The sequence below is a fragment of the Labrus mixtus genome, chromosome 2 (assembly GCF_963584025.1).
Source record: "Labrus mixtus chromosome 2, fLabMix1.1, whole genome shotgun sequence".
Classification (NCBI taxonomy): domain Eukaryota; kingdom Metazoa; phylum Chordata; class Actinopteri; order Labriformes; family Labridae; genus Labrus; species Labrus mixtus.
The window spans coordinates 5465562-5488153 of record NC_083613.1 but is presented as its reverse complement, the minus strand read 5'-3'; the positions used below and the strand labels follow the sequence as shown (position 1 = coordinate 5488153).

The following is a 22592-nucleotide window of genomic DNA, read 5'->3' as shown; positions in this document are numbered from 1 at the left end:
AATCTAACTCCTTGACCTTTCCTGTAAACAACAGAAAAGTCCTCTCCAACCTCAGCATCTATCTATACTCCTCTGACACCTCCTGTGTTCTGTAACATTCACAAGCAAAGTGGCTTAGCTGCCCACAATTATGACACATTCCTGAAGACTGTTGGAAATGTCCTCCTCTGCCTCTTCCTAAATTTCCTATCTGTGATAGGTCAAAAACTGACTGCGAAAAAGGTGCAGTGGGGAACGTGGATAACAGCTGAGGTAGCTGAAACTGGATCTGTTCATGCTGCGGTCGTGGTGGTAATTGAGTTGGTTGAGGCTGACTTTGCATAACCACAGCTTGTTTCTTCTCTTTCCTATTGTCCACCAGCTGTAGTTGGTTTTCTCCTGGTCCTGTTCTTTCTGGTCATGCTCCTTTTTCCGACATAGCTCAACGTGATGTGCTATGTGATCCGTATACACACCTTTTGTCATGCTTCCAAGACCAACCACCTCTGCCAGTTTGCTCCGCACTGGTAGAGGCAACCCCTTCTGTATCTTAGCTCTCAAAATTGATTGCTCCATTTGATTCAAATCCGGGTCATTTCCTGTGACATTTCTCCACACTTGATGAGCCCTTGACACATAAGCTCTTGGGTTTTCTTGTGGGCCCAATGATTCAATGAGAATATTATCAGGTTGTACGTTTGTTGGAAATGCATCTCTCAATGCTCTCCACATAAGACCTCTACTTGCAGCCAACAATTCTGGATCATATACTGCAGTCGCCACATATCTATTAAGGCCTGCCGCCTGCAGGATTTCCTCCATCGCTGGGACCCAATGAGACTAGCCAAGATTCTCTTAATGTCTCCCATGGCAGGCTGTGTTCCCACCAAAACCTCTTCCAATGTTGAAATACAAGGATGTGCTCCATCTTGAAGAGTGGGTAACTTTTCAAGTATGTTTGACATATCTGTACTTTGCCAAGGCTTATACTCTAAATTTTGACCTTGCACAATTACTGGATACATTTTATCGAGTCTCTTTCCTTTTCTTGGACGTATTATATACCCCAAAGTGTCAGACTTTTGAGACTTTTTCTTCTGTATTTTTTTCTGTGTTTTTTGCAGTTCCTGTAATTGCTTTTCCAATAATTGCTTGGATTCTGGACTGGTAGATTCACTTATTTTCACAAGGCATCTATTTATAGTCCTCTCAATCTCTCTTAAAGGTCCCATATTATGCTTTTTCTGGTTTTATATGCTCTTTAGTGTGTTTTCATAGTGTCCTGTGCATGTTTAGGCACATCTATGTGCAAAAATTCGAAGTCCGCGGAAACGCAGCTTCTCCTACCTCCTCCTGTTAGCTATAGCATTAGCCGCATGTAACGCTCGGTTCTAGCCCCCCTCGATAAAAAATTGTCAGTCCGACGTCATTGTCAGTGTGAGATCACTGATCTAAGCCCATTGGCTCATTGTGGCAAGTCCTGCAGCTCATGTTGCACTCCCATTAACTTCTGTAACACGCCCACGATATGCCGTAGCCTGCGGTAGCACAGTAGTGCTAAGGTGCTAATGTTTATGCTCCCCTCGGACGGAGCCAGTGGCTGCATTCCCAATATGGTAAAAGGGGTGGGACATTTCTGAGAACCGTGCTGAGTGACTGACCAATTACGGCAGAGCTGACAGGCCGACCAATCAGAGCAGACTTGGCCCACGTGGGGCTCTGCAGTGTGGGCTCAGCAGAGCGTAGCTGACAGACTCAGAGCGTAGAGGGAGCAAGGAGGAGCAGTACATGAAAACAGACACTTTTTTTGGACTTTAGCTATTGTGAACATACAAAAGTAGGAACATAGATTAAATATATGAACCCCAAAAAAGGCATAATATGGGCTCTTTAAAGTCCTGCATCCATCATCTTCCACCCCTGTACTGGCTGCTAGCGGGTGAAGATATGAAAGACCCTCTCTCTCTGAGTCTCCATCACTATCACTCTCATCTGTGATGTGATAGTTGCCCTCCTGTCTTATCACTGGGAGCTGAGGATAAACATCAGTAAACTTCACTTCCTTCTCATAAGGCGGGGGCTTCTTTGCTAATGCAGTATGTGAGAAGGGTGTGTTAACCTTTTCCATTAACTTTCCTGCTGCCTTATCATTTTTCTGTATTTCTTGCATACTGCGGTCCCTTTTTTCTCTCGCAGCTTCTAACAATTTCTGTCCCTCATTTTCAAACAACTGCAGAATGCCAAGTTCGGTTTGTCTTTTCTCCTTACGTCTCTTTCCCTTTTTACCTTTCTTTTGCTTTACCTTATATGTAGACACAAGCACCTGTATTGTTTTAATCACATCCGGGTTCAAAGTCCCCTCTACTGGCCAAGGCTGGTCAATGTCAGGCCAACGCTTGCTCCATTTTTCTGATATTTTTGGAATATTTTTAACAAGAGGATTAGTCTTCTGCACTACATCAACAGAAGTGATTGCTTTTGTAATTTTGGTGTCCATCTTTGACATTACAATGACCCTCTTAGTTCCTCGTACTGTAAGTCAAACTGAAATAGTTAAAAACTATTTAGAAAGTACCGTGTTACCACACTTGAAAGTGAATGAATTTGCCAACCCCAAAGGAGACCAAAGGCTTCTTACTATGAAAGCAAAAGCACTTGTATAATAAATCTAATCACACCTATTTATCTTAAAATTATGGAAATAATGTCAATGTTCCATCTCAAAATAGCCCTAATCAAGCTAGACCATACTCAGATAATGAAACCAGCATTCACAGCACTCAACAGCAATTGAATCAAATCTACTTCTCCACAAATGATCAATCAAATCAACAATACTCCATTAATTAACCAAATGCTTCAATTAGTCAGTCTGCTGCCAAGATTTCATCCAAAATAATTGCAATGTAATGTATACGAAGAAATACTGTAAGCCTATATGTGAAAACAAACTAAGCATGTATCAAAAATGTTGACTATAAATAAATGTATTCACATATAGAGAAATGCAGGTGTTTGTTGAAAGAGTTTGTGGATAAAACCGCACTGGCCTTGATGAAGCTGGATTCAGGATCCCTATGCGCTGTTATCTGCAAGCTTCAGTGTTTGTGAAGTAATGCCAGGTATCTGCTCATCTGCCTTTTGGACTGATCCAATTCAGACACATTTCATATCCTCCATCTTTCCTTCAGTTCTCACACAGCATAGACAAAAAAGAAACAAAACAAAAGTTGAGTGTCTTAGGATCACTCTGAATTCATATACACAATGTAATAACAATTCAGTAAAATATGCACACATAACTGTCATTTTTATCTGTTGCCAAAGCTGTCTCCCTGCCGGGAGATTTTTCCTTCCCTCTGTGTCCCACAGAGAGAAGAGGGAGGAGGGGGCTCTCTCTCTCCCCACTCATCATCAAGAGGAGTAATCTAATTGGCTTTCAGTTTGAGGCAACGCCTCTTGGACCGCCTCCTAAATAAGGACTTCCAGTATGACCTGGCTGTCAAAGGGTTAACATCGTCTCCAAACCCAGTGCAGTTAATGCACAGAGTCTACAGACACACAAAAATCAGCACAGTATTCTCCCAATCAACAGCCAAATACAAAATGTATCTTCTGATAGTTAAAACTAACTTCTCCACCTATTTTAGATAAGACTATACGTTCTTTTGAACAGACAAAATTTGCAGCATAATGTGGTCACACACATAGACACAAACAGACAGAAAGAGAAGTTCACACTCCAATCAGCCAGCAGTTTTGAACTTTATCAGGAGTTTTTCTGTTCTTTTCCCTAATCCTGCTACCTGAATGTGTACAGACTATCCTCACTGGTCTCTCCACTTCTGTTATAAAACAGATACTATATATACTTATGTATAAACGTCCTTTATTAGGCTCATATGTATTTATCAGATTAAACAAACATCCTCTAAGGGGCTCATATTTTTTATCAAATCGAATATATAAACGTCCTTTTTTAACACTCCAAGAACAGAATCACTCCAAACATCAACATATCATTGGACTTCAGTTCTTTGACAGTGGAGCCAGAATTGCAGACAGTATCAGCTCCCCAATGTGTAAAAAACAGCACTCACGCTCTGAGGTGATGGAGGAATGTTCCACTGAAGCTGGTCCGCTGCAGAAGGCCCCAACTGATCCTGTTCGTGATGCCAAAATTGATGTGGATTCCCTTGTTGTTGATATGTTTGATGATGAAGAAATTTGCCGTTGACACTGACTTGCTTTCAAAAAGGATTATTTATTAACAAGCAGCATCTCCAGGCTCGCCATGGTTCGACCTGGGAGAGACCCAGCCAAAAGTGATCTCCCCCGAACATACAATGAGAGTGCTATTTATACAAAATGTCACAGGACACATGAGGACATCTGTTTCCTGTTCTTGGGTATCTCTCTGGACACAGGGGTCCCATTGTACACATTCCACTGTGGGGGATGTTGTCTTAGATTTAAGGATTTCCTGGGTAACTCAAGGAACAACACCTCAGATACAAATACTTTCCGGATGTGTGTTATAAAACTTAAAGTTGCAGTATATTACCTCTGTACTAGATACTTAAGACACTTCAGCACAAACAGAAGATAATTGCAGAGAATTACATTAATATCAGGAGTCAGTCTTCAACATCTGTGCGGTCAAAGTTCACCTTAACACTAGAATTTGACCCCCTACTTTAGCTATATAATGGTGCGTTACATTTGATCTGGGAAGTCGGAAATTCTGAGTTGCCGGCCTGAAACGGCATCAGGGTGCCTCTCTGAAGTCGAAATTCCGACTTTGAAACTCCTTCAGTAGCCCGAGTTAAAATCCAACATGGCTGCTACATGCATGTACAGTAACGTTTAAGCTGTAACTATATTGTGTTTATTAGCAACATAGTCCTCTTTTTGTGTGATTAAATCAATCACACCGATAGTATGGTGCAAATTCTTGTCGTGTTATCGCCTGGCATTAGCTAAAAAACAAAGCGAACCCTTGAAGGGTCCACATTCCTTGTCCTACCTGTTGCCAACTCTCAACTTGAACACGGTTGGGTGTGACGTCATTCCCTGCTCCTAGGTAAACGGAACACACCATTAATTTAGCAACTTAACTTAGCACTTATCTGTGCACTGATCAGATGTAAATTAGCAAACCACTGTTGAAATGGATTTTGAAAGAAGAAATGCACATTTGGGTTTTCCCATTTAAATGAATCTCTCACAAGAAATCTGTGAGATATACATAAAGAGTTGCCCTTGATCCTTTCCAACTAGACTTAAGCAGCTCTCGTAATCATACATCTTTCGGGCACAGTTGCTCTCTGCACAGAACAATAATAAATATGCTGGCTTGAAGTAATGACAGATAGCCCCAGGCCTGCTTATCTAACAGATGAAAATGCCGGCCCCTGTCACAGCTCTGACATGAGGGGTGCATATTCATGATTTCCATTTGCGAGTACCAAACGCATGAGAAAGAAATGAAGACAGTGAGTTTATTCATAAATGCTTCACGGAAATCAGAACAGTTTTGTTGGATACAAGCATTAATGTCCAACTGTTGTTAATAATTATTACTTAATTGAATTAATAAACGACAGAGAGCTTGATTTGTTGGGCATGTGATCGTTGCACAAATGTTATTCATATTGCAACTGATAGAGCAGAAGGTTCAACCAGTCCTGCTTAAAAAACAAATTAATATTCTTATTATGGAGGTTCAAAAGGCAGAAGTTAACCATACTGTTCCTGCTCACATAGTGGTCCTCTGCAAACAGATTGCTTCCGTTTAGGGGTGTAGAAAAATCAAAACTCCCTGATTTACGTTATACATTTTAGTGAAACTTTGGTAATTTGTGGTAGAAGTTAAGTTTGTATCGTTCTTATTATGAAGCCCCTAAAGGCTGGACATCCGAGTCTCATCAACAATTATAAGTTGCAAAAAATGAACTTGCTTTAACCATTTACATGTAGGCTACCTCCAACACTATCATTAAGCAGTTTATATGTGACTTATATAATTAGACACATTCACAGATGTTACATTTTTGTACCCTTTTCATTAGAAATTGTGATATCTGATGTTGAAAATCCTCCATTTCCAAGTCTCGATTCAAATCCTCTGCAATAAAAAAATAATCACATTATTGGCATTGTTGTATAGCGTTACTCAGGTTTCAGCATTTATATATTTCAGAAAATTAATGCCACAGAGCTTTCTTTTTGGGTTCGACAGTCAGACATACCTGCTAAAGACTATAATTAAATCTCTCACTGAAACCGAGATTTGTAATATAAAACTTCAATGTTTCATTTCACTGGCATCATGCTAGCTCGGAGTATTCTTAAACATTTCTTGTTTTCTTTTGAGGATTTGTACATTTTACCTTCATGTGTGGATTTTCATGTTCACGGATGGTTTTTGTTGGACTTCAAAGCTGTAGAAAGTAAGCTTTTCTTTTTGCCTTCTGGTCTTTTTGTTGAATTATTATTATATTTTTAGATCTGCAATTGGGTCCCACTCCTTGTTTTTTCATTACATGACACCATCACTCTAAGCAGATTTATCTTTCTTTTTTCATTAGTAAGGTAGAAATCACGTAACCCCTTCAAACAAGATCTCTTTTTTTTATTATAAATATAACAACAAATACAATTAGCCAGAATAAGCTAATGTTGCTCTGACACTGTCATTTATAGCTAACCAATGATCTGATTGGTTTAACTTTGAACATTTTATGTAGTGAAATCTGTAAATGTCTTTTTTTTGCCTGCAGCTCATGAAATATGCAGGGTGATTGCATAATTTATTACAGATAGGAATTCAGTGAAGTATCCCTAAAAATGTTGCAGGCAGTCTAAATTGGTGGGAGATGGTGTGAACAGGTGTGAAAATGAAAATCTCTTTGAAATGTTCTTCACATTCGTATTGTTCTTCTGCCATGCTTTATGTTCAGTGCAAGATCACGGCAGCCTCCCCTGTCGTGGTGATGATTGTCTAATACACAATACCCATTGTGTTTGGTTCAGGTTGCTAAACAAAAGACGGGACTATGGATCCATTTGTGAACAGCAGTTTGTGGAGTTTTTATCTGATAGACTGACTCTTGCTTCATCTCCATTCCTTGTTTCTCACAGTAGCAGGTATTAGACAAACACCAATGTGCTTCCTGTAAATTTAGTTATTCATTATCCGTTTCTTTTCCCTTCCCAATACGGCCACCATTGTTTTTTTTTTAACCAATTTAAAAATTGAAGTCAGCCCTCACGTTGAAGTGAGAAACAAAATGCATATTTGCCTTCTTGAACAAAGACTGGGGGATATGGGGACAGTTAGCCTGTTTCTATTGAACAACATCCATCTGTATCCCACTTATTAACACAATTTTTGTTTTCTTTTTTATTCTTGACAAAAACCATCATGTAACAATGGTATGATGCAGTGGGCTGGGGTGGTCCAGTGGAAGTATGAGAAAGTTATACTAACAAATATCTCACCATTACTTTAATCACTAGTTGGCCATGTTCCTTTGATGTCATGCTTAAGGTGCTGTGCCCCAAAACTTAGTGTGACCATATTTTCAAACCTCCAAATTGGGACACTTTAGTTTTACCAATCCGTGACCTGCACTGAGAGCAGCTTGTTTAAGTTGGTTGTCAGCGGCAATTGCCTTACTACAGTAGATTGTAGCAGTTCTACTTCCAGCTTGTACCCACCGTTTGTAATTGCTCATTTTAATATGGCTTTGTATGTCAGCATTTGCACTGTGGGTGACTGAAAATGGACACTTGCAGTGTGTGTAAAACACAGCATATTCATTGGCTGGTACTTCTCGAAGGGAGCTGTAACTCTCCTGGAGCTCTTTGGAAACCTTCCTTTCCAGTATGACCACTCTCCGACCTGCTTTTACGAAGGTCTTGTTAGTATGATTAGTTAGGCTAGCTAAGCAATAGCCGCAACTCCAATATTGATTAACAAATGTACAGACAAATCAGTGTTGAACATTGACTTGTGACCCTACATTAGTGATCTCTTTCTATTGGTTTAAACAGCAACAGCCTTGGCAACAACGTTGACTTAAATATTTACAGACAAATCAGTGATGTAACCCTGGTGTATTGATTTGGTTGGTTAAAACCAGGACAGGGACTGTTCAAAACCGGGATGTATGGTCACCCTACCAAAGCTACTTTAAAAATTATGATCAAGAAAACTCAACCTAGATGAGCTTACTAACCACTATGTAACTGCAATATTTAGAGATAATAAAAAGTGCCATTTAAAAGCTAAAATTAGAACGAGTTTATGGTAACATTTGCATAAAATTTCAATCCCACTTCTTTGATGGTATTACACAGTACAACAAAAAACACCAAAATGTATTACACAATACCAATGCAGAGCTTTGGTATTGTATAATACATTTTATATGTGTATATCAAACACACATTGCTGTCAAACAATTATGTTAGCAAGGTTGTAGTTAGATGCTAACGTTATCCTTGTTGTTTCTACCCTTAAAGATGGCCAGATCTTGCTCTTCAGTTTCACCCTCCAAGGTCTTTGCAGTTGCTTAGCAAAGGTTAAGCTGTGAGATGACAATCATTTGTCATCCAGTCAGGGACATCCATCCCTGACTGGATGACTGAATAGGTAAGTTAGAATAGGTGTTGTATGCCAATATCAGTTTAATTGTTGAGGACTGTATAGGAGGTTGGTAGCATGACATAACGTGTAGTAACAGTCGCTTAAAAGAGACATGAAAAGTTAATGAGTAGTTTTAGATTTAATTTTTAAATAGCTGTTTTAATTAATTTCCATTTTTTTCTATAAGCTATTAGTAATATTAATCATCACCTCTGAAAAAAAATCTGAATGAAAACCAAATTACATACATTCTGTTTCCATAGTTCAGCTTCACAAGGGGAAGATGAATAAATCTTTATTCCCTCATGGCCTGACATGGTTTCTGCAGATCTGTAATAAGATGTAATAAAAATCAAACAGTTCAGAAAGTGTAATGCTCAAACAGTGGAACCCAACCTAAACCTTTTTTTTTTCCACATTAAACTTCCACCACCTCATTGTTCTGTGCCTCCACCTGACATGCAAGTCTATCAGTAACCTGCACCAAGGGTTAGAGTATGTGTTCGGGATTCTAAGAACCCCATAACACATTATGTCAGGCTCCCAAGGTGAAAGGGAGAGACAGGGGCCATAGATTAATTCAAGCCACGGTATAATGAGGCTGCTCTCAGACTTCCCCCGGTGAATAAAGACGAATGGCTTTTGTTTGTTCCAGCTTTGCCATCTTGCATTGATAGCTCCTATAATACCATTTCATGTCCAAGTCTCATCTGATGCGGAGAGAGAAAAAAAAAACTGGAAATAAACTGTAATTGAGGGAGGGACAGAGCAGAATATGGTTGATCTGAAATGACATACTGTCCTCTCTGGAGAGAAAATCTTTTAATGAGCACAACAGATAACTCGCTTCCAGGATGAATGGGCATTTGCATGCTGGATTCCTTCATATGGAGCCATCAAGTCAAAGACTTTACTCTTCGAGGTCAAGTAGAGATTGTAGCTTTATTCTGACTACAAAGCTGTGCTGCCTGATGACCCTGTGGTGGCAATTAGGATCCTAATCAATAATTGTAATTGCTTTATTGACTCTCAAATCACATGGTCTGCAGGGTCAGAGTCATCATATAAAGGCTTGACCAATCATGTCTAGAAGTGACTCTGAACCATACCCTTGATGTTACAAGTTTAGTGGTCCCCCTGTTTCAGACAAGCACGACAGTAAAAGAATGGCAGCTGTGGGTGCATTCATAACCAAACTTTAAAGGCCTTCAACTCGTTTTTCTTACCTGCCTCTAACTAGTGGACACATGCTGTAGGTCTATTGACCTCTATTTTTGCTAAATTAAATCTCAGGTAAGTCTGTCTGAAAAGGGGGTTGATGATAGTGTTGAGATGATACTAAAACAGTAATGAGGGTAACCGCAACACTGATTGAAAATCTCAGAGGATTTTGTCAATACTATGTTAACAGAAGTCCTGAGAGGAAAACAATACTGAAATTGTATTTTTTTCCCCCTGTCATGCTGTATCAAGGGAATTACCTCAAGAAGTCCAAAGGACAAGCTTGGAAAAAAAAGAAAATCCCATCTGTGAACTGCATGCGGCTCGTACAACAATGGCGGGTTCATAAGGACCAGAAACTATCTCTCATGTTCAATCACCATCACTTTCATTTATATTCTCTCTCCATGTCTTTGTGGGTTTGGCTCAAGTGTATCAGAGAGGCTACAGGCCATGTAAAGGAGAGTCATATCTTATATCTGGGGCTTTATATTTATACTGTTAGTTAAGGATGAATGAAATGTGGATTGTATTTTTGTTTGGCCATTGTTTTAGTCAGTTCTCAAAATTAACCCCCCAGAGTACGTTTATTGTAGAGTCATGGGAACACGCCAACAGGGACTGCAGCCACATCATCAGTTCCAATATAATTCAATTTAATCACTTTATAGTTCCCTGAGGGGCAAAGTTGGACATTTTGTAAACAAGCTCACGGTTTAGCCAGATAAAACTACTTCATATGGAGATAAAACAGAAGTGACACAAAATGTTTGCAATTATCCCTCATTGCTCAGGACCATTTTGTGCAAACACCACTAGGTATTTTTTTTGGGCAGCAACTTAATTGTAAGCCGTTGTTGGCGCTTCAATAAAAAACTATTCTACTTGGTTTATAATGGGCCACCGAGCACGTTGCAGTTTTAGTCACTGGAAGGTATGTTAGATCTGATGATGTTTCAACTAGAGTCTATGAGAAGAATGGGAGCAGGATGACAGAGAGAGTGCTGGTGGAATCTCTCAGTGTGCTCCGACTGCAGATTGGTACTGGTACATTGAGTCGTCATTGCAGCGTAATTTGCAGCATGAACATCATCTTCTTTACACCCTTCAGTTCACAGGAATTTCATCAGCCAGAGAACAAACGCACTGATGTACAAAAATACATTTATTTGAAACAATTTCAAAATGACAGTTTCTTTACCGTAGAAATATTGAAATAAAGATGAAACAGAACATTACTGATGATGCATGCATTGTAGATTTTTGTGCACTGAAGAACATTACAATGCTTTTTGCCTTCTGTTAAACCATGAAAGCACAAATCTCTTTCATTTCAAGTATGGATACCCCGAAAGATGTAACAGCATAATGTGGCATTTAAAATGTCAGATGAGACTGCAATTCCCAGTGATCAAAGTGGTGATTGAATGCACGATTAGGAGATAAATATAACTCAAAGTATGAGTTTCTTTTACTGGGGACATTTTCAGTATGCCCGTGCAGATACATTGAACCACACTTATTAAGTTGCTAGATTTTACTTTTTTGACAGACTTTTGGAACTCTAAATTTGTACCTATCAACAGTTGCAACAAGAAATTGGCCTGAATATGAATCAGAGTAGTCTTCATACATTCTTTGCAATTTCAAAAGGTCCAAAAAAAGAGTGGGGGGGCTCGGTGGGTTAGTTGAGGGTAGTATATAAGTAAGTCTGATTGGAGTTGCTGTCGGTAGAAACCGTTTGAAATTTACTTTTTCCTAATCCCATTTTGCTAATAAGAATCTGAACAAAGTGACGCCATCAAAGCACCCAAACCAAACAAACTCCAGCCAAGCAAACAACCATTTAGCTTGTGACGTGAGTTGAATTCAACAAAGTTATGAAACAGTCTTTGTTCAATGTGTATTCTATCTGCAGTAACAAGGCTTGGCTTGGCTGTTTGATTTGAGATGAGAACGCTGTGTTCGAAGTAATGCATATGTGATCTGACAGACTATATCTCTGTGCAGTGTGTTCCCTGCCCCTCTCATTTTTTCCTGCAAGTGCTGTTTACTGAGCTCAGCATAGTGGGAACACTCTGCATGGGGGGGCTCTTCCACTCAGCTGTACAGCCTTCTCTGATTATCGTCATGCTGGATACCAGGTGGCCAATGGGAGACAGCCTGAGGCCTCCTTGCTTTTGAAGGACTTGTGACCACACATAGACAGCAAAAGAAATTGACTTAGCCTCTGAATGTGGAAATCAAATCCAGTGTGGAAGTGCCTTAGACCTATATACTATCTAATGGCTAGCAGAGATGGACGACTCCATTTGTTGCACTTAGAAAATAACCCTTCTTCTCAGTTCATTTAGCACCTCATTCACATTTGCTGATGAATTTCTGGCATCAGTTGCTAGTTTAAGGTTTTCTGCGGGCTGACGTTAATTTCGTACACAACCACCATTTAGAGTCATTTAGAGTTAAATAGACGGTAACGATGGGTTTGCTTTGGGTTGTAGCTACCTTATGATTGACTGTTCACTTCCATGGTAACCTTTAAAAGTTCATGTCCAGCACTTGCTTGTACTAAAAGACATCACAGTGTTGGTTGTTTTTGACACTAGAAATGGCTTTTTATCACAGTAACAGTAAATTAGTCAAATTGTTAGCTAGTACTGTCATTAGACTATTAATGAGCAGAAGATATGAAATGTTTGCTAAATGTTGACATATTGACTTTCAATTCAGAGCTACTGGTTAAAAAAAAAATACAGGTCCCTACTCATTATTATCAAGCCAAAAATACACATGATATATGATATCTATACAGTTTTAACTTGGATATTCTGACAACTGAAACAGACTTGATCTGATCACCATTATTTTCAAGGTAACAATTGTGAAATGGTCTTAGTAGACTGAAGTTTTGTTTTATTCTCACAAACATTTTAACAAACAAGTTCCCATTAGAGTAAGTTCTCAAACACAGTTGACCCGTTTTCATCCAGCGCAATGCACAATTTTAAATAACCATCTTTCTGATATTATGTTTTTGACAAAATACCTGATACACAATATTTTAATCAGCCTCTACTGTGCCTGTTTAGTGCTAAGTAGCAAATGTTAGCACGCCAAGGGGCTGAATAAGACACAGTTAACTTCATACCTGCCTCACATTAAGATGATGATTTAGTCTCTGTGGTCACGTTAGCATGCTGTTATAGGGACAAATCATTTAAAAACGAATGCCAATTTAGGTAACTAGGGTTTAATCTTTGGATACTGTGTATGTATGTATAGAATAACAAAGAAGTTCATTCAATCATGCAGCAAGTGAGGCAAACATAGAGCTTCACTTCTGTCATAGCAAGAAAGAGGGGGAAGGGGAATCAATAATTAAAACGGTACAAACCGAGATTCATAAGCTTCAGAGTGTATCAAATTTGTCAAAAAGGTATTGAATCCAAAATGGAACAAGCCATCTTAACCGACTTTTAAGCCTAAAGGCACTCTAGAAGATGTACACGTATCGTATACCATCACATCTTTTGTAATGAATGTTTCTCCCAACATGTGCACAATATGAATTTGATCACTGGTAGCCACACTTTACTGTTTTGTAAGAGTTCAGATTTTTTTTTTTCTGAGGCAGAATCAGGAACATCTGAACTGTAGTAACAGAGGCATGGATGCAAAGATGATATCGGCAAATTATGTAGTATAGTTTAAAGACTGTTGCCAATGTAAACATGTCTAAATATATCTACTGTATATGTTTAATGAAAATATAAACATATTGAGCATGATCACTTTCATGTCGACCCTTTTCTAGTAGATACATACTGCCCGATAGTTACAGAAGAAAAAAAAAAAGGAAATCAAAAACAGAAGTCTGGGCAGAGTCGATCAGGCTCTTCTGATGAATGATTAGAAAATAACTATATACAACACTTGCTTATCTACAACACAGAAATCGTGTCCTTAATAAGAACATGCACAAGTCAAGGACCTTAGCAAAACAAAAGTAGATTTTTTTCTTAAAGTAATGCTTGACTTTAAACACACTTCCAAAAACAGACCACTGTCAGATCTTCTGTCGTCGCCATGGTACTTAGACTACGAGCATGTAGAAAGTAATAATATATACATTTAACAGAACAGATGATAATTTTGTACATTTTTAATAATATTCCCTGTTTGACTGAAGACTCAGACAGTATAGTCTATATATAGGCAGAAATGATTTTCAAAAGCAAACTCCTTAGGAAATTTACAGAACTCTTCATTATGTTTTTGACAAAGATATTTCACTCTGCAAAGAAATGTCGCTATGTAGCTTATACATCCACAGAACTGAACACGTGTCTCCAGTATACTTACAATGATCTCATCGAGTAGTTTGATGTTTTGCAGCGTGGATGTTGTTGGATGAGGCATCCGTGCAAGTCTGTATAAATGAGGTCCCTTAGAAAACTATTAACATCAGTTGTGTTGAGAATTACAAAACAGAAAAAAGAGAGAACCCTCGACACAGTAATGCTTCACTCTGTACATGAACTGTTGCTTTCCGGCTTTACACGCTAGTACAGTTTGGAATCTCCCTTGTGCTCTCGCAGGCATTCCCAACTCCCCCTGAGTGGAAATACATGAAATAAAGTAAGAAAGACAGAAAGGAAAAAACACAATTAGAATGTGTCTTTTTTTGAAAATGCTGAAGCAATGGGCAAATACAGAATGAAGATTTCAACTGTATAACGTTCATGTTTCAGGTCATATCCCCTTTATTAAAACTGATATACCATTAGATAATAGATTTAGAAAACCCATGGCTTATTGTTTGGATAGATTGAAACTCACAAAATCCTCACAAAAGTACATCGACATTTTTAAACAAGTCCCAGTCTGTGCAACAGAATTTAATCCATTCCTCTGACCAGACCGGAACCAATCTTTTCTCCGGCTACAGGACCAATTTGTAGGATGGAACCAAATAGATGACGTAGTTAAGTATGTTTTGAAAGGTATCATTTCTTTGTTGTATATTGAGACAATAGTACAACTCCATGATGTGCATGATTTAACGAGCATATTAGATATCCAAATGTAAAGAAAAGAACACTGCCCTTTTAAAATACAGGTCCTTTTAATGGTCAATATTTCTTAGCCCTTGAAAACTTTTATAAATTTTATTTTATGTTTATGGGGGGGCATCATGGGGGTAGATGATGATGTAAAGGTTATCTGTACTTGTTTTGGAGACTGCTCTATTAACTTTTAAACCAAAATAATTCCTGACAAAAACTAGGGTGTTGAATTTGAACGATGTGGGCTTTTACCTTGCAGGCTGTAATATATTACATATGTAATCATATGTTAGGGACTGTGTTCCTGATTATATAAGAGCAATGTGAAATTAAAATGTCCTTCATCAATTAATCATCTAGTGTGAAAACAATTAGATACAAAAAAAATACATTACAAATCACATATTCCTTGTTGCAAATGTGCCATCTTTAAAGAACTTGCTGTGATTGATCAATAAGTCCACGACCCAAACACAATGTGATTGGAATAATGACAGGAAATATTGATATTTTAATTCTGATAATGCTTGATTCATCTAAGATTGGCTTCAAGGCAAACTTAACCACAATTATTAAATCTTTAATAGTTGCTGATTTATTGTCTGTTCAGCCACACACTGAGATAAGATTACATTTATTGTCACAGTGGGATATTTGGACTTGGACTTCACAGTGCTGTGATGCAGTAATAAAATATCAAAGTATATTCATCCATCAGTAAATCATGTCCAGTTAAATTATCATTAAATTATTACAAAGTACTGTCTTTTTTTTTTTTTAGCACAACATTCTGGTTAGAATTATTTCCATCATATCTTCTTGTTCACTTCTTATGAGCCACAGCCACTATCAAGACATGAGTTTATACCCGACAGCCTCATCTCTGTGGAGGATTACAGGTTCTGTGCGAGAGATATAAATGGACACTGAGCTGAATAAAAAATATTTAACTGGACATAAAGCAGAATACTGATTACCTAGGTGCTTGAGGATGTCCACTACTTTGTAAAACTAAAAGTTTGTTCTCCACAGTTATCCGGAATTCTAACACCTAGGTCAGAATCCTATGGTTTTCAAGAACTGTGAAAACTACGGGAGCTTCATCCACCTGGTAAACTATCTAAGAGCCTTATTCAGGAACAGCAGTGTGTCTGATGACCTGAACTGCTCACTGTGCTGTAAGGTCAAAGAAAGCAATATGGGACAATTTGCTTTCAACAAAACTGCCGCTTTTGTTCCAGATTGAGATATTCCTTTCTTAAACAAGTCATATTGTGGCCAACCACTAAGCTGATTAAAGCCTCTGTCTCTGCACTCCTGCTGGCCCAATTGAATCTCAAGACGGCCTGCCTAAACATGTTATTAATTATTCATTGTTCTCAGTGCTGCAGGCGTTGCTAGAATCTATTCTTTACTATATTAAAACCCTTCCAGGACTGTCTCTACACTGTGGCTCCCTCTGCCTTTCTCTTCCATGAATAATTAAAAATGGGAAAGAAAATTAAGTTGCCAATTCTCTGTCTAAAAAATAGTCTTAATTTCAAAACTGAAGCATCAAATTCTGCCTTCTGTTCCGAGGTGCTGCCTTTAATATTCGACTCATATAATGTCAGGCGAATGTGAAAGCTCTTGACTTACTTTTGACCCTGGCCTCCAGTTCTTTCTCCATGAGTTCTTTAGACGTGGAGAACTCACTCAGAGTGATTTTAGGCGTGCTGTCGCCCTGGCCCACTGAGCCGATCATCTCCTGCTCTTTCTCCTGGTTCACCTCGGCGTATATGTTTATCCAGGGTATTTTTCTGAAGTGGTGTCAACAAAGAGATCAGCAAATGAAACAGATGTTACAAAACTATTCAAAAATAAGTATCACTGTTGGAGTTAAATGTTTTATCCCCAACCCTGAGAGTTAAACTTTTCTCAAAATAACCTAAAAGAACCGAGCTGTGTTCCCATGAGCTATGAGCTGTCGGAATTCCAAAGTTGTCCAGGCCTTAATTAAATATCCCAGTAACTAATTTATAAGCAAATTACAGTAACATTGGTATCTTTTCCCATCTGCATTTATAACACATAATGTACATCTTTATTTAGTCACTATCAAATTTATTTCCAATTACTATTCATTTTGGTTATTAATTGCTCTGTTTTGTCAACTGTGAGATTTTTTTTTTTTTTTTAAATGCATCCTCTTTAGACTAATGGGAAAAAAATTCATATCCATAATTAATGACAGCTTTTCCATTTCCCCTCGATTTTTTCGAGAGAATCATTTTGAGAATGAATAATTTATTCCGCAAATAACAGCTGAGGCACAGCGGGCGTATATCAAACCATTTAATGGCCGTTTTCTCTGCATTTGATCGCTGATTGGTGCGAGTGCCTCGTGCATTGGAGCCCTGCGAGAAGTTTGTCTGCAAGCCTCTAGGGGGGACGTGTCAAATTAAAGTTCCAAACACGACTGTGATGGATTGGTTTAGACCGTGCTAATCTGGTACCATCAATAATGGATAACATGGAAATAGATCTACAGTATACTAGGGACATGCTGTCTGTGCTGCAGGTGGAAGTAATCACAAAGGTGAGCACCTCTTGAATTTGTAGATGAGGAACACTGCGAGGCCCAGGAACACCACTGATAGGAGCATTAACATGGCTGAGCTGCTGTGTCTGGGGTTTGAGTCCACCAACGGTGCTGTGAAAGTGGGAGAGACAAAAAAAAACCATTATCTTCTCATCATTATATTCTTTTTTTTGTCCATCTGATGAGTAAAAGTCCACTGTTGATTTTTCTTGGCGATGATTTTGGTCTCTACCATCTTCTGAGAGAAATGTCTGGCTCACCAACAGTAAAAATGTTGTTTGGTGAACAGCTTTCTGCTGGACACACTCGGCCAAAAGCAACACTTTGAGATGGACAAGCCTGAACCACAACAGTCAAAAAATGTGGGCTAGACAGAGTAAAGCTACAAACTACATAGAAGCTACACATTTACATAGAAGTAACGTTTTTTTTAAAGGGCCCATATTATGCTTTTTCTGTTTTTATATACTCTTTAGTGTGTTTTCCAAGTATCCTGTGCATGTTTAGGCACATCTATGTGAAAAAATTCAAAGTCCGCAGAAAAGCAGCTTCTCCTACGTCCTCCTGTTAGCTGTAGCATTAGCTGCATGTAACGCTCGGTTCTAGCCCCCCTCGATAAAAATTTGTCAGTGTGACGTCTTGTCAGTGTGAGATCACTGATCTAAGCCCATTGGCTCTTTGTGGCAAGACCAGCAGCTCATGTTGCACTCCCATTAACTTCTGTAGCACGCCCACGATATGCCGTAGCCTGCGGTAGCACAGTAGTGCTAAGGTGCTAATGTTTTTGCTCCCCGGCCCTCGGAGCCAGAGTGGCTGAGCGACTGACCAATTACGGCAGAGCTGACAGGCCGACCAATCAGATCAGACTTGGCACACGTGGGGACTCTGACCGTGGGCACTTCAGAGCCTTAGAGAGAGAGTCAGAAGTGAGACGGTGCATGGAGCAGCAGTACATGAAAACAGACACTTTTTTTTTTACTTTAGCTATTGTGAACATACTTTAGTAGGTACATAGATTAAATATACGAACCCCAAAAAGGGCATAATATGGGCTCTTTAAATCTATCATGTAAACCAGCCTTTCCTAAACTTAAGACTGCCGCGGCCCGCTTTGAAATACAATTTCTTTTCTTTTTTTATGACTACAGCTATCAGCTTTCAGTTAGGGTAAATGATTGGACATTACAACATAATATTATGGCAAGATAGACACAAAAGTGTACTAAACAATATGTCCATGAATAGTCATGACACGCCTTACTAATCACTTAAAGGGTAGACTCATGGCAAATCTTCATAATTGTGATATTTATTTTATTAAGGCTTTTGGCGTCCCACCTGCAGTACCCACACGGCCCACCAGGGAGCCGCGGCCCACACTTTGGGAAGCACTGATGTAAACTATTTAAGGCAGTCAAGCAGTTGGCTAAATCACTATTAACATCATACCATTTATTATCCAATGTCCCTTATAATAAACAACAAGGTTAAGCTATAGTGGTTAAAGCTACATGAAGCGAAGTCAACTGGTCAGAGGTCCTCTTAGATAACTGTAGACATTTTGCAAAGTTTACATTTGGCTACATCTAATCCAATGACAGCATAAGAACCGTTACAGAAGCAAACAGAATGTTGTTTAGCTAGTTAAGTAATCTGCTATATCTGGTACAATGACATCATTGGGATGGTGATTGAAGTCAAATTAGGGTAAGCAAAGTAAAGCCATTTGCCTCACCTACTGTTTCAGTGAGCTCAGCATTCAGCTAAAAAAAGAGTAATTTACAAGTAAAGTATTTGTATATTTATGATGTATGTATACATACATATCAACATTCTATAATAAAGTATATGCATATACATATGTGTATATTATGTGTCTTTATGTATATGTATGGATGAGACTGGGAACATACAGCTTCTATGTTTGTTTGTTTTTCTTGTTTTTTTTTTGTCATTGCCTGTTCCTGTCGATATTTTAAAACCCTTCCATAAAAAGAGAATATATTTATACATCATACGACTGCTTTAAGTAGTCAATGCGGAGAATTTTGTGGTGTTCAAAGCATTTCATGTCATCGTTTCTGCTTATATCCAAATAGAATCTTTTTCTCATTTTCCAGGCGGCACATTCACATCAACAGCTGTGCTTTGAAAACGACATAAAGCATGTTTATTTGCCAGTAAATTAATTCCACCACTTGAGTACTGGATATATATATACACGACAACTACAGTGAATTTTGAGATGATACTCTCGTTTTTTAATACCTCATATGTCACAAGTTGAGGTAGCGTGAAATAAATGTGTCTAAAGCAGGGCTAAGACGGTAACAGCAGCAGATAATTCAAACAGTTAAAGTGGATTAGAAGTAGTTATCTGCACATTTATGTCAATCAAGAACCCAACCAAACAAGCACTTCGTATGATTCATGTCACACTTGGGCTCATCATTTTTGAATAGTGTATTAATGTCTGCCACTGTAAGAAAATCACACTGGAGTTTTTTCGATGTTCCTGTGCTACTCCCGAGCACATCAGCTCAGAGGCGATGATGCGTTTGCTGTTGACCTTTCTCAAGGAGCTTGAAGGCTTTTTAGACCTTTTCTTGGGGGGTGGCATAAAAAGGAGGGATCCAGCTGTGTACACCACCCGATGTCATTAGAGTGCAGCACAGCAGCGAAACGTCGCAGAGCAGTGCATGCCAGGCTGTTAAACCTGGCACTTTTAGCTTCAGACAACTCATGGCTGTGTGCCTCCAGAGACTGTACGCCTAATGAAAACCAGCCAAGCAATGAAAACAACGCAAGATCTGTCCAGCACTGGGACATGGGACTTGATGAGGCCCAGCAAGCCAAGAAAAAAAAGTAGAGTTTCCAGACAAGCAACCAAATTTAAAATTGATGTGCCTCAATGAGTCCAGCATTGATTTCAAACTGTATTTATAACTGCAATTTATTTTGTTTGTTTTTTTTGTTTTTTTTTGGCAGGAGCACATTTTTCTTTTTCTCAAAAGTTGGCCAACCTTCTTTTTTCTAACAATGATAAGCAGAACAGACTCCTCCAGAAGTGTTGGAATTCCAGCTCTGCCGTTAAATTGTATAGTCCTCCTTCTCAAGGACTAAATAATCAACATAATTATACTCAGTGTAACACTCATTTTGTGGTTGGATGGCTATAAAAGGAACCGAACAGATGTTCAGTTTTTTGATGGCAGGCATAAAAGATCCCTCATCTCAAGGAGCTCCACTTAAAATCAAACCCCATCCCGATACTCCCCTGTGTTCTCTCGCTTGGGATGGAGGCAGGATGACAGGAATTTTAATTGGTGGACCAAAGAAAAATACTGTCGTCAAAAAAAAAGGTTATTATTGAACATTTCTCAGCACTTCTAAATGCGAAATATAAAATGCCAAGGCAAACTTCAATTACCCAGACAGGTTGATAAAATATTTAATAACTCAAAGGCAGTGTTGGAAGCAGTGAGAGTAAATTATTCTTACCCAGTGTTAACTGTGTGTTGTATACAATCACCCTCACACCGGGCTTCAGCTCAAACTCCACCAGATTTTGGTTCAGTGCACTGACGATAACATCAGATACCTATAGAAAGAACACATTGAACATGGTGTTTTCATTTTTTTTGGAGCAGTGTATTTGATATGATGTCAACATTTTGCCATGTAAATTGTAACCTTTACCTGCTCTAGCTCCTCCTCTTTCTTTTTCTTGGCCTCTGATTGGTTCCTATGAGGTAACAGGAAGAGTTCAGCAGCTGTGGGAACTCCAGGAAACACGGCTACCAAGAGCTGCTCCTCCGGGAAGTCAGACACCTGTGACCAGGCAGAAATATCAGAATCAGAATCAGAATCAGCTTTATTGGCCAGGTATGCTTACACACACAAGGAATTTTACTTTGGCAAACTGTTCTCTCTTTGTACAAAGGTATAATATTAAATATCAACAATAAACACAAAAATAAACAAATAAGCAAAGACTAATATGTACAAGGCTGAATAGGATAATATATATCCTAATAAATATCCATTGTTAGATACAACACTGTGATAATAATGAGCACAGATACACAGGTACAGCAATTCAATCAGCTCTTTTATGATCATTTTTTGTAACTTCTATGAACTTTAGTATCTATAAAAATAACTGAGGAACAGACAAAAGTGAGAGAGTATGATATGAACTATACATCATGCCTAAACAGACATACCTTCTAAAGTTGTACCAACTAAAAAACTATACAAAGTGAGAACTATAACTAGAACATATTTTTATTGATTAATTGGTGGATTTAATATTGCAGTGAGCAGAGTGGGAGTGTGACTTTTGTCTTATTAGCTCTCAGGCTTTGCCTGACCCTTCGAACTGGCCAATAGAAATTTCCCAGAAGTGTCTACATTGATATGTTTGCTTGTTGTGATGTATTTCTTGGAGTATTTTCAAAAGTTTGTTTTGTGTTAGCCAGTACACCAGAATAATTTTTGAAAATAATGAAATTTAAAACATAAAAAATACTTTTTGAAATTACATTTTGCTACATAAAGAACAAAGCACGTTCCAAAATAATTCTAATTGAAGAAAACTTAACTATACATACATATATATGTATATATATATTTATACACACTATAAAAAACTGTAACTTTGTAAAATGTCTTTAAATATGCACTTTTAGAGTTTTCATGGCGTGTTTTGCCACAGTGCTCACAATTGTACTATTGCTGGTTGTGATGTCATTCCTTGGAGTATCTTCAGATTATTTATTTCTCTTTTTTCATTTTTTTCTGTATCTGTATGCTATGTATTAGATTTTTTTTTTTTTTAATTAGATTTTTGTATTAGATCAGTTAAAATACACCACAGGTAACAAAACATCATGAAGACGTTTCAAAATACATTCAATGAAATGAAAACAGAACTGTAAGATTTCAACTTTGACAATAATGAAAATGAAGATATCATGGGTTTTTAAAAAACATGAATTTAAACAAACTGATCTTCTGTGGCAGGATTTCAGTCTTTAGCATCTCGTTTCCACATTTATATCTCACCTCACAACATTAGACAACATCGTTG

General features: G+C 38.3%; 1 protein-coding gene across 1 annotated transcript in view; it reads right to left on the bottom strand.

Annotated features, from left to right (window-relative positions):
* Positions 1-13096: 13096 nt before the first annotated feature.
* The window catches only part of sorcs3a (sortilin related VPS10 domain containing receptor 3a), a 236203-nt gene continuing 226707 nt past the window's right edge, over positions 13097-22592 (bottom strand). Inside the window, exons 23-27 of the mRNA XM_061048343.1 lie at positions 21200-21331; positions 21002-21101; positions 17506-17611; positions 16558-16718; positions 13097-14467 (exon numbers count right to left, since the gene is read on the bottom strand). Of these exons, the coding sequence (XP_060904326.1) occupies positions 14409-14467; positions 16558-16718; positions 17506-17611; positions 21002-21101; positions 21200-21331 (558 nt within the window). The 3' untranslated portion in view covers positions 13097-14408. The remainder of the gene's footprint in view (positions 14468-16557; positions 16719-17505; positions 17612-21001; positions 21102-21199; positions 21332-22592) is intronic.